The following is a 16310-nucleotide window of genomic DNA, read 5'->3' as shown; positions in this document are numbered from 1 at the left end:
TTCAGAGAAGAAACTACTGGTTACCCATGGGGAGAGGGAAAGAGGAGGGGCAATACAGTGGTAGGGAATTAAGAGGTACAAACTACTATGTATGAAGTGAAGTGAAGTGAAGTCGCTCAGTCGTGTCCGACTCTTTGAGACCCCATGGACTGTAGCCTACCAGGTTCCTCTGTCCATGGGATTTTCCAGGCAAGAATCCTGGAGTGGGTTGCCATTTCATAAAATAAGCTATAAGCTTTGTACAATAGAGGGAATATAGCCAATATTTTATAATAACTATAAATTGAATATAACCTTTAAATACCATGAATCACTGAAATGTACATCTGTAATATATAATACTGTACATCAACTATACTTTAATTTTTTGAAAGTAACAATTTTTCTTGGTAGTGGCTTAGGAAAAATGTCACCCAGCAGTCTGCATGAAGGAGAGGACTGAAATATCTTCAGCAATATCAAGGGAACTTCCAGGGGTATGTAATCCCTATAAAGCAGCTTGTGATGAAAAGTGACCAAAAAGACAAAAATGAATCAAGTCTAAATGCTGAGAGTAAGAGTCTAGATGTAAAAAGCAACTTGACAGTTCAAGAAGAATAGAAAAGATCTGAAAAAGGAATTAAAATTTTTTCACAGATTTTACAGAGAAGTTAGAGCCTAGATGAAATTATGCAGCAAAAATACGTCCCAAACCCTATTAATCTGACTTTATGACTTTATAAGGCAGCAAAAATACGATCAATCAAGATCAGGGTTGGAGATTATACATATAGTCAAAGAGTTGAGAAGATTCTGGAATAACAAGTAAGCTAAGGTCAGGAAACCTTGTAACTCTTACATTATTTTCACACACATTCATCATCAAAAAACTATTAATTCATTGATAATAAAGAAGGTAGTTTTTTAAATGACTGATCATGCCCAAATAGGCCAGGCAGGGTGAGAAGTCAGATGAAGTCATAAGAGGTTTATGAATTCTAAAGTAAGAGCAATCAAATTTGTAGCATCTCAGGTGAGGTATAAATAAGAGAAGTGGAAGGTAGTGAAAAGAAAAGTGAAAGTGTTAGTCACTCAGTCGTGTCCAACTCTTTGTGATCCCACAGACCGTAGCCTGCCAGGCTCCTCTGTCCATGGAATTCTCTAGGCAAAAATATTGGAGTGGGTTGCCATTCCCTTCTCCAGGGGATCTTCCTGACCTGGGGAGAGAACCCAGGTCTCCCATATAGTAGGCAGATTCTTTACCATCTGAGCCTTCGGGGAAGCCTAGAAGGTAGTGAGGATGTGGTCAAAGACAAGGGTTTAAGTTTCTAGATTACCAAAATTGACCAGTTCCAGAAGAGGTGAGAAGCACGACAGTGCGGAATGAAGTCAGTAGGCCTGTGTTCAAAACTTGGTTTTATGACCAAAGAGCATATTAAGGGTATCTAAAAATATCTAAACTTTTTCCTAACTACACTGGCATCTTAGAAATAATAGGGGAATTAAAAAGAAAAAAAAAATCCATTAAAAATACATTTTGCTTTGCATATAAAATTTTTTTTCATAAGACAACATATAAAATGCTGCAAGGCAGATGACTTCAGAAGAACCAGTGTAATTATATTTATCTAAAATACATCTGACTACTAATTACTGAAGGCAGGTGAAATACCTATGGGTTTATCTGTTCCTATTTAAACATATTTATCTTTCAAGCTGAAATGGCAATATGTATACTAAACTCCAAAATCTTAAACATTTCTCTGCCAGATGGCTGATTTATATTTGGAAAGTTAACAATCTTTTCCAGGAAAACTGGAGTTCTTTTAAACATTTCATTGAGCATGTTGTTACTGAAACACTTGTTCAAACATGCTTCAAATACTTTATATATCAGTAACTAGAAAATAACTAGGGATTGTGAAACTGGGTAACATGGTTCATTTTTTTTAATTCCCTTTAGTAATTTTCTACTGGCTTACCACATGCATTCCTGGATGGTTTATCATTCAAAATTGTTTTTGTTCTCTTCCTTAACTCTTACTGAGTTTTCTGATGACAAAACTAAATAAGCTATTGCTTGGGGAAAAAAAATAAAACATCAAACCTTAAACATCACAGGAATGTAAATTCATAAGCCTCCTATAATCCCATTCCCTATACCACTGTTTAGGTTTTAGTACATATTTACTAAAGAGTAAAGATTTTACTTTGTTCTAATTTTTTCTAAATAATAGAACTTGATAGGATATCTTAGAAAAGTAGAATATAAAAACAGAGGGAAAAAGAAGAAAAGAATTAAAATAAGGTCAGTGTCAGCTCCATATCAATTACCTCATTTTAGCTTCTTGGGAAGCCTGATTTTGTTTTTTCCCCCAATTCAAAATGCACACAATATCAATTTCCTGGCTTTGATAATATACTATAGTTAATGTGAGATCTCTTTGGGGAATGTGGATGATGGATACACAGCCCCCTCTATACTATTTTTATAACTTCTTGTGAGTCTTTAAAGATTTTCAAAATTAAAAGTTACAACAAAAATGTAGGCACAGAAGTGGTGACAGCCATACTACTGGAGAACAGAAATTAAGCATAAATAAATGAGATGGAAACCATTACTTAGTGATTAATTATAATCAGTTCTTTTAGCATAGATTCATTCAGAAACATGCAACTGCTGTATAAATGAGTAAGATGCATTTACTGCTTTAGAGGAGGTTTTAGTCTAGAAGGTCCCCATTTACTCGGCATTTACCATATAGGCTTTAGAAACAAAAGTAAGAAAAAACTAAAGATACAATCCTTACCCTCAAAGGAAAAATAAAAAGCTTTCAATCATATTCTTAGGAATAAGTATAGCTGAGCACAAACATACACATACTAAATTTGTTATAATCCAGGGACTGATATTTCAATTTGTGAAGTGCCTTCATGAAAAAGAAAAATAGTCTCATTTCCTACTTATTTATGAAATTTTAAACTATTAGTCAATATTTTATTGAATAATTATAGTAAACTATTGACCAGAATTAATTTGTAATGTTTCATAGCTTTTAATGTCAGTCCACAGAAGATATCTTTTCCCTCTTTGACTAGTCTCTTACTTTTATTGAATAATATACTTTAGCACTTGAGAATGTATTGTTCTCTGCTGTTACCACAGTTATCTTTTCTCTCCATCTGTATTTTGAGCTCATTAAGAGCTGTTTTGCCTTCTAACTCCATGTTTCAGGGCACATAGTTGGTAATAAACAAATGTTAGTTGACTGGTACTTTGCCAACTGTGTGTTACTTCCATAAAAAATTAGCTACCCATATTTATATAAGACAGAAATTGATTAAATTTTATATCACTAATAATTATGGGATTGCTGGGTATAAAGTAAAAGACATTTTACTAGCTATTATATAACCCTAAAACATAAAAGACGTATAAATTTAAAACAGAAAAGACATACGTTACAAATTAGCATTGCCTTCACAGAACTTGAGAAAAATGACCCTTGTTTGGTAACTTGAATTTTAAAAGAAATGGTTTTCTAGCATGAGATTAAATATAAAAAGGAAATAACTATTTGGAACTTACTGTAGTCTGTCATTACTTTCAGTCTATTTAATATGTAATTTCAGCATATTTAACCATCTTGGTAGAAAACACATAACAAGGAGATTTAGGTCTGAAATTTTCCTTCCTTGATTAAGTAATGAAAGAAAAGTACTACAATTACAGAAAACATAGAGAACAGTGACCTATTCAAAGATAGGCTCCAAAAATCAGATGATATAGATAAAATATAGACCAGATCCTGTTTTAAGGCATAAGCTTTTACAATTTTTCTATGTTATAAATTAGTGATCTCTCATTTTCCTATTCTATATTTAACAAAGTTAGAATTCAGAATCCATCCATGCCATTAACAAAAAGTTAGATGCACACATATACATATAATTATATATACATATACATAAATTATATATACATATACATAAATTAAATATCCAAACTGACTTTTCTATGAAAAATTTTCTGTTTTGATGGTAAATGTGCTCATATGTGTTTATATTTGAACTTTCAATAGATATAGTACTGCTTTGAAGTATGACAACAATATAATTTATAATGCTATTTTCCCCCGTCTTCTTCCTACAGGAAAAGAATATGAAACCCAGAAGCTCAGCACATGAATTTAGAACAGCTCTTCTGGCCCTACAACATTTCAGCATTCTGAGAAAACTATAATGAGCCCAGAAAATTCTGCCCTAAGGAGGAGGATTCAGGGAACTGTAAATCTTTCACATCAGTGTTAGAATACTAAGGGCCAAATGTCTTGCCCAAAGGCATGTAGGTAAAGAGAGAACTGAAGTATTTTTTTTAGTCCCACCACACTCTTTCAATTCTAGGCCTCACTATGCTCAGTGGAGGAGGATTATAGTTTTGATTTGTTTGTACTCTTTATGAAAATTACAGAGTACATTTATACAGAGCAAAGTTCCATTAACTTCATACATGTTCTTTTGAAGCCTCAAAGGAATCTTTTGGAATTCTCTACTCTCTGAGCTAGTAATAATCAAATTAAAAATTCTTCATCAGATAGGGGAAAAAAATGAAAATGAACCAGAAGAAAGAGCAACAATATGGATAAGCTAAATGTATTTGAAAAACATCTTTGAAGAAAACAGCAACATGTATGTAAATTCCCAAATTCTTTTAAAGTAGTAAACCAGTATAAGACCTGGCCTTAAAGATAAGAAAATACCTATGCCAGAAAATCTACAAGACTCATTTCCAAAAATTGTGAGCAGTGAAGACAGTCTTGAATGTAGAGGAAGAATGGGGATGGTTTGGGCTTTTTCAGCACTCTAGGGGAACATCTACTTAGTACTTGTATCCCAAGTCAGATATACTCAATTTATTGTAAACAGGGCTTCCAATACCTCTTTAGGGTGGAAAACTATGTTATCTAGTTTGAAATCTCCATGAATCAAATTTTCTTCATTGTCATTATCTGGCAAGTTTTTCATTAGCCAGTCAGATAGCTGGTTCATGGCAGGGATGTCCTGATGAGCTGCAGCTTGATATTGCTTTGTCCAGATTGATACCTAAAGATAAATAAATTTTAAAAATGACAGAGCTGAAAGTAGAACATAAGATTCAGCAATTTTAAAATAAAAACAAAATTCAATTATATCAAATTTGGGTTCAGTCTTAAATACTCAGGAAAAATGCCTATGATACTTATCTTCGTCTAAAATACACAGGCCTAAAAACTTCAACACTTAAGTTCTCTTCCATCTAGTTCCATTCTACTTACCTAGACTTTTATCAGGGGAAAAAAACACTGGCCTATGAATCAAGAGATGGAAGAAACATCAACAACCTCAGATATGCAGATGATACCACTCTAATGGCAGAAATCAACGAGGAACTAAAGAGCCTCTTGATAAGGTTGAAGGAGGAGAGTGAAAGAGCTGGCTTAAAATTAAATAAGGGGAAAATGTGGAAGTAGTGACAGATTTGCTCTTCTTGGGCTCTAAAATCACTGTGGATGGTGACTGCAGCCATGAAACCAGAAGACGATCGGTTCTTGGCAAGAAAACTATGACAAACCCAAACTGTGTGTTGAAAAGCAGAGACATTACTCTACCAACAAAGGTCTGTATAATCAAGGCTAGGTTCTTCCCAGTGGTCATGTATGGTTTTGAGAGCTGGACTGTAAAGAAAAGGCAGAATGCCAAAGAATTGGTGCCTTCGAACTGTGGTGCTGGAGGAACACTCTTGAAAGTCCCTTGGATAGCAGGGAGATCAAACCAGTCAATCTTAAGAGAAATCAACCCTGAATACTTGTTGGCAGAATTGATGCTGAAGCTGAAGCTCTAGTATTTTGGTCATCTGGTGCAAACAGCTGACTCATTGGAAAAGTCCCTGATGCTGGCAAAGACTGAGGGCAGAAGGAGAAGAGGGTGTCAGAGAATGAGATGGCTGGATGGCATCATCAGTGCAATGGATGTGAACTTGGGCAAACTTCAGGTGATGGTGAGGGACAGGGAGGCTTGGTGTGCTGCAGTTCATGCGGTCGCAAAGAGTCGGACACGACTCGCAACTGAACAACAACAATAGGAATCAAGAGATGTAGGTTCTAGCCTTTATATGGCAATATTTTGTATAAGGAAAAAAAAGAACAAACACATATACCTACATATGAAAAAAAATAGAAAATTTCTGAAAGGGTCACATGAAACAAGTAGTCTCTGAAAAATGTAATACGGGGATTAGAAAAAGAAGGGAGATTTTTATTTCTCATTTTAATCTTCTTTTTTTCTTAATTACCCATAGAATCTTCTAAAGAATCTTTGAAATGTATTACAGACATGAAAAATACAAAGTTTTTTCCTATTTTTCTTAGAATTGAATGCAATTAAGTCAACCTATTCTCAAAGTCCTCCACCAATTGAAATAATATTTACCTACTTATCTCTCTCTCTACTTTCTAAGGTATCTCTGTTCAATTTAGTACAGTAAAGACCTTCATCTTTGGAATCACAGAGAGCTGGGTTTAAATTATGCTTAAGCCACTTATTTGTACATTACTTAATACCTGCAAGCCTCAGTTGCCTCATCTGCAAAATGAGGGTTTTAATATCTATGTAATAGAGTTGTTACAAAGATTAAAAAACATTGGGTCTATAACTCATCTAGCATGGGACCTGGTATATAGCGAATATTCTTTCAACCTTAGTTCCTGTCTCTCTTCCTTCTGCCCCCTGAAAAAGACATATGTACTAAGGGAAACAGCCCCATACTTATCTGGTCTCGCTGTTCCTTTGATGTGAAATGCTCATCATCTTTTCCCTATCACTCTACATTTTATTTTTCCTTAAATATACAGTACAAGACATATCTTTCATAGGAAGCTTTCCCCAACTTGAGCAAGGGCATACTTGTATCTACCCTCTGAATAGAACAGCTCTCATGATAAGTAACAAATAATTTACTACCAGATTACATACTCTTTTAAATCATTTTCAAGTTTCATGTAAATGAGTTTCATGTAGAGGTATCTCAAAAATGTTAAATTCCTTTAGGGGAAGAATTGATTTCTATTTTCTTGAAATTTAACACAGTACTTAGCATATATTAAACATACTTATATGCTTAATAAATATTTGTTTATTAAACACATGCTTAACAAATGTTTGTTAAACTAATTTAAAAAGGGAAAATTGTATAGAAAATGTATTGGTAAATTAAGTGAAGAGATAGAAATAGCTTTAAATTTGCATTTATATACATGCTGTCAGTTATAGAAGCTTATGCTGATCTAAAAAATATAAAATTATTTTATGTTTAAAATAAGTCAATCTGAAGGTTCAAAGTTGTAGCCAGATTTCAGAAAAGTATAAAATAATAGGTTTTTATTTTAATTAAAAATGTATATTTTGTTTCCAAGAACTTGAGAAAAGAAATTATTTGTGTGATGCCTTACCTGTCTTTTGCAATACCCAACACCTCTACCATATCCTTCCAGCTGCAATGACTGTATACTCAAGGAATGTAACTGAGCCAAGGTTTCTATCGTGGCCACATATATGGCTGAACGTTCTGCTGGGCTAACTCCAGAAATTGTGAAATCACAAAAGATTCGGCCCTATGGAAGCAATTACAACACATAATTTAAAACAAAATAAATCTTTTCATACCAGTTATTTGCTGTGTCATCATATTCTGTTTCCTACAAAAAAGATTAGGTACAGTTTTGCAACCAAAACCAATTCTTTGTAGAATGTGCCAGGGCTTCCCTGGTGGCTCAGATGGTAAAGCATCTGCCTGCAATGCAGGAGACCCAGGTTTGATCCCTGGGTCAGGAAGATCCCCTGTAGAAGAAAATGGCAATTCCCTCCAGTATTCTTATCTGGAGAATCCCATGCACAGAGGAGCCTGGTGGGTTACAATCCATGAAGTTGAAAACAGTTGGACACAACTGAGCAACCAACACATATATGCTACAGGGGAAATACAAGGATACACCAAGATTAACTTAAAGGACAAAAACTACTCTCAAGTAACATTTTACCAAATAAAAAATCTTAAAACAATTTGGATTTATTGTTATTAATGGATTGGTTTTTTATTTGGAGTAGTTTCTTTTTCCTCTACTATCTGGACAGTTTAGTTATTGCCATTATATGTCTCTTTACTGACACCTAGAGGAAGAATTGGAGAAGGCAATAGCACCCCACTCCAGTACTCTTGCCTGGAGAATCTCATGGACAGAGGAGTCGGGTAGGCTACGGTCCATGGGGTCGCTAAGAGTCGGACACGACTGAGCAACTTCACTTTCACTTTTCCCTTTCATGCACTGGAGAAGGAAATGGCAACCCACTCCAGTGTTCTTGCCTGGAGAATCCCAGGGACGGTGGAGCCTGGTGGGCTGCCGTCTACGGGGTCGCACAGAGCCGGACACGACTGAAGCAACTTAGCAGCAGCAGCAGCAGAGGAAGAATAGGCCAATATGCTGTAATTAGTAAATCTGTTCCTAATTCATCTCACTCAAATTGTGTTCTCAAATTAAAATGAAAGTTTATTACAACACAGGGAATACAGCCAGTATTTTAAAATAAGTGGAGTATAACCTTTAAAAATTGTGAATCACTATGTAATACATCTGTAACATATAATATTGTACATTAACTATATCTCAATAAAAAATAATTTAAAAAAGCAAAACAAAAATAAAAACTTCCATAAAGAACCAATCCTGCTGACAACTTGGTTTCAAACTTCTAGCCTCCGGAAATGAGAGGATACATTCCTATTCTTTAATAAAAAGAAAAAAGTTTAAGCCCTTGCAAAGCAAACTACCTGAAATGTTGACTGATAAACTATCATTTATTAACCTGTAATTTCACAACTAAAAATAAAAGCTGCTGCTGCTGCTAAGTCGCTTCAGTCGTGTCCGACTCCGTGCAACCCCATGGACTGCAGCCCGCCAGGCTCCTCCATCCATGGGATTTTCCAGGCAAGAGTACTGGAGTGGGTTGCCATTGCCTTCTCCGAAAATAAAAGCAACAAAGTACAATTAAGTGTTAATTTACCTGTACATGTTCCATCACATAAAATTCTGTTCCAATGACAGATGGATCACTGCAGTACAATAAAGGTTTGGGAACAGGGAATCCAATTGAAAACAAGGCTTTCTGGACTTTAAATTCTCTATCAATCTAAATAAGATGATAGATAATTAAAAATCAGAAATACAGAAATTTAATAATTACTTGTAAGCTAACATTAAGGCTATAAATTAATTTTAAAACAGTATCAACAAATATAACAAACAATATAACCCAGAGGATAATAATTTCCTTAGTATTGTCCATAAAAGTAGTTTTAGTGTGATTATTACAATTATAAATTAGGCTGGCACTTGTAAAAGAGTCAGATAGAACTCAGCTACTAAAACAAAAACAACAACAACAAAAATTGCTAATTAGGCTAAAAGGACAGGCTTATGCATGGGGCTTAATCTGACTGATAATATGAAGGTGACAGTTTCTGACCATAATATTTTGGAGATATCATTAAAAAAAAAAACACACACCCTTTCTTTCTTATCAGTCCCTGCTTGCTGACTCACTCTTGCTCTTGCTCCCCACCACCAATCCCTCTTCAGGCAAGTCTCTATTTCAACGCTCTGGGCACAGTCAACTACAGGGTACTGGGAGAGGCCTGTGAGTGCTCGTATAAAGGAAATGTACCCACTCCGTCTGGAGATCAATGGAGGTACTTGTTTTCAAGGCAGTGGTGTGGGGATTCTTCCTGGTACCCAGGGCTGCCATGGAGCTCAAGATAACTACTGGGTAAGAACACAATGAGAAGCAACTTGGTACTGACACAGAAGCTCAGATAAGACAGGGGAAGAAAAAGCTTTCCTCAACCAGGACAGATGTATACTTTTATCACTCAGAACCCAGGGACACACCTTATAGCAGAACACTGATGCCAACTCATCTGCCTGTCAAGTCCCCTTCCCCAGACTCAGGCGGTGGTGGCTGATCACTTCTAGGCAGAAGAAACCATGCAGTTCACTTTGCCCAGAGGGATAAAGCAGCCACTGCTGCAATAACTAGAGCAGGGAAATGACTAAACCCATAACCAAGGTGAGAGTAGTCAGAGATGCCAATAGCTATAGAAAGAAGCTTCCTGGTGCTGTGAAATAGGTGTGGCATGGGGTGGTGGAGGCTGGTCATAAAGTAGATGTCAGTGTGGGAATATTGCTTTTTTTCAATGCAGATCTGGGAAAAATGAAAGGAGTTGAAACAAAAGTACTTTAGATCCTTGGGCTGAAAGCATTATGTTATGTTCTGATGTCTTCTAGATATCGAGGGTGTTATCAAGAAGAGAGACAAATCCAGCTGTTTACTGGGGCATAAATCTTTCCCTACAGGTGGGGATTCTCTTTCACCCATGCCTTGCTGAGGCTTAATAAAAGTTACTGAACTTTTTCGATCTTAAGCATCCAGGTCCCTTCATTTTCCGGTACTATCATAGTCAGAATCTGCATTTTCCATTACTGTGATATTAAACCCACCTTCCAGTGGCCCATCTCCTGTCAGTTGGGGTTGGGAAGCATGTATAATCTGTTACACATGATTATAATAATATCCAAAATATGCATCAGGATTTTAATGTTCTTTTCTCTAAAAATCCATAGATAATATGTTTTCTGAAAAGAATCAGTTTTTAACAAAAATCTTTTATAATTCTCATTATCTAATATTTACAGCATATTGTGATTATTCAAATATTTATTTTTATCACCAAAATATCAGAGGATTATTACATCAAATATATTATTTACTGAGTAGATATTGTTGTGTCTTTTAAAACATAATTTAATCAAAGTACAAAACATCTATAAATGAGCAGCTCTGAAAATATTCACCAGATGACTGTATTTCTAGCTAACAAAAGGATTTGATACAAAGGAATCAAATCCACAAGAGGACTGGATAGTGCTCAAGATTACCAGCTTAAACACAGCCTTAGATTTCAAACTCAAATTCGTGATGAAAACAAAAAGGGTGGGGGGAATACAATTCAAATGAAATTTTCATCTAAGAAATAAAATGCATTCTCTATATTTAACAATTGTGAGAGTACTTTTAAAAGCAATTTAAATTGTTTTGTGTGTATAAAATGCATTTATTAGTTAACAAGGAATTTAACATTGCATTTGTATACCATACCTTATGTGCTTTCGGAAGAAGTAAACCAGGTGGTTTTTTTCTGAGTACATATGCTTGAAAGCCTTTCTGGAGATGAAAGGTTGGATTGGACTGTCCTGATCTAGATAAAAATAGAGAAAAGGTCAATAACAAAGATATATTTTTCTTTTTCCCCACATTCTGCTGAAATTTCAGAAGAAAACACAGAATGAAAATAAATCGACTTCCATGCTAGAAAGCCACGAGGGGTGCTACCAGCAGCTGAGAACATCCATTTTTGGATTATATATAGCAGACAGTAACACAGTGGCAGCTGGAAAATCTATAATCTACACTGCTAGAAGAGAAGGTCTTACTTCCTGCCTGCAAATCATGAGTTTTATCACAAGTATCCCTAGAAAAACGTCTAGATCTAAGTAAAGAAAGGCTGGGAGAAGAGATTGTAGGGGATCTGTCAGAAAATTAATTAAAGGATGCTGGAACAGCTGTTCCCTCATCTGCGATTGGAGAGAGAACTCCAAGTACAGCTCTCTGAAATGGGAATTCTGATAAACAAGGTCCTAGAGTGGATATTTGGACCAGGAAGTACAATAGTGCCCCAGGTGACTCACAGACACCAGGGCACTGACTTTCTCTACTCTGTCGACAGAAATTCTCACATGGGAAAATACACTCCAGCTGCCAAAATTATTTAATATATACCTTCATTTACCCAACTTTTAAAGAATTCAATAGCATGAAAGAGAGGCCTTGAACTAAAAATGCAGAAGAATTAATGCCTGAGGTAATAGGTAATAAGAGAAAGTTAAAAAACATTTTTCTCTGAAGTTTTACCCCAGGCTTCCAGCCTCTATCTGCAAAGGACAAAAGCAGATTGAATGCAGCAGCACTTCCAGTGTCTACGTCGTACTCAGATAAGCATGACCCATCCTCTCCAGCAATCATATTAAAAAGCACCATCTAATCCTGGGTGAGCGCCTTTAAGCATAGGAAAGTGAAGATCATTGCCACAGTGTCAGCAAACGGGACCATATCAAGCTGTATTGTTAATCTTTTTAAAATATAAATTCATTTATTTTTGGCTGTGCTGGGTTTTCATTACTGTGGGAGCTTTTTTCTAGCTGTGGAGAGTGGGGGCTACCCTCTAGTCGTGGTGCATGCGCTTCTCGTTGAGGTGGCTTCTCTTGTCGCAGAGCACAGGCTCTAGGCCCACAGTCTTCAGTAGTTGCAGTGCAATTGGCAGTGGTGGTTCCCGGGCTTTAGAGACCAGGCTCAGTAGTTGTGGCTTACGGGCTTAGTTACTCTGTGGCATGTGGGATCTTCCTAGGTCAGGGATCAAACGCATGTCTCCTGCATTGGCAGGTGGATTCTTTACCACTGAGCCACCAGGGAAGCTCCCCTGTGTTGTTTATCTTGACATGCGACAATTTATCTGTGATGTTCCAAAGAGTCAAGTTGCAATGAACCTTAAAAAGACATTTTTTAATGCCAAATGTCCGCTTGGATGCATTTCTGATAACGCAGTCATATATGAAGCACTGGCGTTTTGTGATGGTAAATGACCAAGGTGAAATATAAAAGGAAAACTAAAAGCTTTTTATTAAATATATAGTTACCATATGACTCAGCAATTTCACTCCAACATATATATCCAAGAGAACTGAAAACACATTCAAACAAAAAATTGTACATGAATATTCATAGCAGCTCTATTCTCAACAACCAAAAAGTAGAAACAATTCAAATGTCCACCAACAGATGAATGGATAAACAAAATATGATATATTCATATAATGGAATATTAGCCATAAAAGGAATGGAGTTCGGATACATGCTAAAACATGGATTGGCTCTGAAAACATTATGTTAAGTGAAAAAAAAAACAGTCACCAAAGGTCACATATTATATGATTCCATTTCTACAAAATGTTCAGAATATGTAAATCCATAGTGATAGAAAGTGGATTATTGGTTTCCAGGGGATGGGCAGAAGGGGGAATTGTGAGATAAGGGTTTCTTAGGGTGATAGAAATTTCCTGGAATTAGACAGTGGTGATGACTGCATAATATTGTGAATTAATAAAAACCACTAAATTATATGCTTAAAATAGTTAAAATTTTAAGTTTAACATTGCATGAATTTTATCTAAACAGACAAACACACAAACAAACAAAACTCCACCAAACTAAAAGCATCTCCTTTGAGCAAATTATCTACCGTCCATGGTTCTAACAAAGACAAAAAGGAAAAAAAAAGCAAAATCCCAGCATGGGAAGACCATCACCAACACTGTGTACTATGAACAAAGTACTGGCTACATTTAACCACTCTAACCATCAGGCCTCCATATAGTATGGAATCCACTGATGGTGTCAATATGATAAGAATCATCAATAAGCCAAAAGTCATAACTATTCTTTAGGACTTGAACAAGACACTTGATACTAAAAGAAATGAGTTGATTTATAACCAAACATGTGACACTTTTGATTTGTCAAACCTTAATTACAAAGATGGAATCTTTGCATTTAAGTGTTCAGTTAGGAACACTCATTTGGTAGACTCATTTGACTAGACAAGAAATCTCAAAGACTCTTAGCATTCGTTTTACTTAGAAGCACAGGAAGACAGGAGATAATAGTATGCCAGTGGGGTAGCATCAGATGAGTTTCTTTAGTAAGGTCCTTACAGTAGGTCCATGCAGCACTCCTGTGTCCCTCTGGTGAAGGGATGAGACCACAATGGATGAGTGTGGGTGCCATCCTGGCTCCACACCATGATGGCTCCATCATCTCCAGTCCTCTAGCAGTCCTCTAGCAAGAGACATGACCAATTTTAAGAACTGACTAAACTTAGAAAAGTCCCAAGTTAAGCCTAAAATATCTGACCAGATACTCAAGTTAAGCCTAAAATATCTGACCAGATACATTCACAGGCCTTCTAGTTCAGATGCAGTTTATCAAATAGATGTTACTTTCACCATAAGTGCTCTTGCCTGGAAACACAGCTGACACTCCACCTTAGCAGGTTTCCAGAGTAACAGAGCTAGAAAGTTAATTTGTCTATAGAACAGGAGAAAAGTTTTTTGTTTTTTTTTTTTAACACTTTTCTCACAACATGCTGGCCTCAGATTCATGCCGTAATCCTAGTAGGTGGCTCTATCTGCGTCTCCAAGCTTCCAAAACTAAGATATTCTTACAAGATTTTTTTCAATAGCAAGAAATTTTTAAAAAGCATCAATCCTGTTAAAGGTCACATATGTTTGCAGCTATGTAGGCATCCTAAAGGAAATCAGTCCTGAGTGTTCTTTGGAAGGACTGATGTTGAAGCTGAAACTCCAATACTTTGGCCACCTCATGCAAAGAGCTGACTCACTTGAAAAGACCCTGATGCTGGGAAAGACTGAAGGCGGGAGGAGAAGTGGATGACAGAGGATGAGATGGTTGGATGGTATCACTGACTCAATGGAGATGAGTTTGAGTAAACTCTAGGAGTTGGTGATGGACAGGGAGGCCTGGCGTGCTGTGGTCCATGCGGTCGCGAAGAGTCGGACACGACTGAGCGACTGAACTGAAGGCAGCCATCTTGTCTCTTGTCTGGAGATAAATTTGAAGTTATTTAGAATTTACTGTTCTTTGGTATCACTCCTTTTTTTTTTGATTTTGAAACCACTTGTGGAGTCATGACTATTCTGACCAAGTGCACCACAGCAAGCAATTAATACCAAGTGGACTTAGACCTTCACATCTACTCTTATAATCAGGTTGGTATGCTCATTGAGGTATATGGAATTGAGTGAGCAATGATGCAGGATAACAACCAGCTTGGCAACTGAACTCACAGGCACTGCTACTGCATTCTTTGAAGTAGTAACTTTTGATACTGATGCCAATAGCTCCTCAAATGTATTTGCTGTGGATTAGAGATTGAGAAAAGAGAAGACTAAAAGACTAATATCATGGTGTTTAAACATAGGAAATATTGAGTATATAGTTCAAAAGACTTAAAAATACAAAGCTGGAGATAAGAAGAGGCAAAATATCCCCAAAAAACTTGCTCCAACCCTGTGTATTCAACAATAAGGCCATGGTAGAAGAGATGTCAAGGCAGAATTGAAGGAAGTCAGAAGATTCTTGACAACTGCAATGGAAGCAACAAATGGCTGGCCAAGAATCAGATTACTGAGAAGGAAGAATTTAACATCAGCAGAAAGAGCTGGAGAGGGTCCAAAACTCCACCATAGTGTACCAGAAAACAGGCATCATGATAGGTGCTTTGCTGGGCATTCCCTGGAAGTGGTGGCTCATCTCTCCAGAGGTGCCTTTTCTGGATCCATGACTGCAAAAATCAACCAACTTGAACAAAACACAATATAGCACATTCCACAGAGTCATGAAGTTTGAAGGACTCTGATTTGTAGGAAGTTGGTTCAGTGACAGTTTCAAAAATCATTATTTGAGCTTCTTAATATACTATTTACAATTAACATATTAGTTAAATTATAACTGTTTAACATATTAAAATTATAGACATTTGTCCTTTTCATCATAGGGGCCTGGAGTGCAAAAGTAGCAAGTCAAGAGATACCTGGAATAACAGGCAAGTTTGGCCTTGGAATACAAAATGAAGAAGGGCAAAGGCTAACAGAATTTTGCCAAGAGAATGCACTGGTCATACCAAATACCCTCTTCCGACAACACAAGAGATTACTCTACATATGAACATCTCCAGATGGTCAATATCAAAATCAGAATGACTACATTCTTTGCAGTCAAAATGGAGAAGTTCTACACAGTTAGCAAAAACAAGACCTTGAGCTGACTGTGGCTCAGATCATGAACCCCTTGCGGCAAAATTCAGACTTACATTGAAGAAAGTAGGGAAAACCACTAGGCCATTCAGGTATGACCTAAATCAAATCCCTTATGATTATACAGTGGAGGTGATAAATAGATGCAAGGGACTAGATCTGGTAGACAGAGTACCTAAAGAACTGTAGATGGAGGTTCATAACATTGTACGGGAGGTGGTGACCAAAATCATCCCCAAGAAAAAGAAATGCAAGAAGGCAAAGTGGTTGTCTGAGGAGGCCTTACAAATACCT

General features: G+C 36.4%; 1 protein-coding gene across 5 annotated transcripts in view; it reads right to left on the bottom strand.

Annotated features, from left to right (window-relative positions):
* Nucleotides 1-16310, bottom strand: part of ACAD11 (acyl-CoA dehydrogenase family member 11) — a 136742-nt gene that overhangs the window by 102334 nt on the left and 18098 nt on the right. For 3 of the 5 annotated variants that reach the window (XR_014076719.1, XM_081569835.1, XM_081569833.1), the window contains exons 2-5: nt 11227-11326; nt 9076-9201; nt 7467-7628; nt 4918-5082 (exon numbers count right to left, since the gene is read on the bottom strand). Coding sequence is in view for 3 of the 5 variants with exons in the window: in XM_081569835.1 (XP_081425961.1) it covers nt 4918-5082; nt 7467-7628; nt 9076-9201; nt 11227-11326 (553 nt within the window). In the remaining 2 variants the exon portion in view is untranslated. The remainder of the gene's footprint in view (nt 1-4917; nt 5083-7466; nt 7629-9075; nt 9202-11226; nt 11327-16310) is intronic. The other 2 variants (XR_014076718.1, XM_081569834.1) reach the window with 1 other exon arrangement.

This window comes from Giraffa tippelskirchi, chromosome 2 (assembly GCF_054371585.1).
Source record: "Giraffa tippelskirchi isolate mGirTip1 chromosome 2, T2T-mGirTip1v1.2.pri, whole genome shotgun sequence".
NCBI lineage: Eukaryota > Metazoa > Chordata > Mammalia > Artiodactyla > Giraffidae > Giraffa > Giraffa tippelskirchi.
This window is presented reverse-complemented; position numbering and strand designations above follow the sequence as displayed.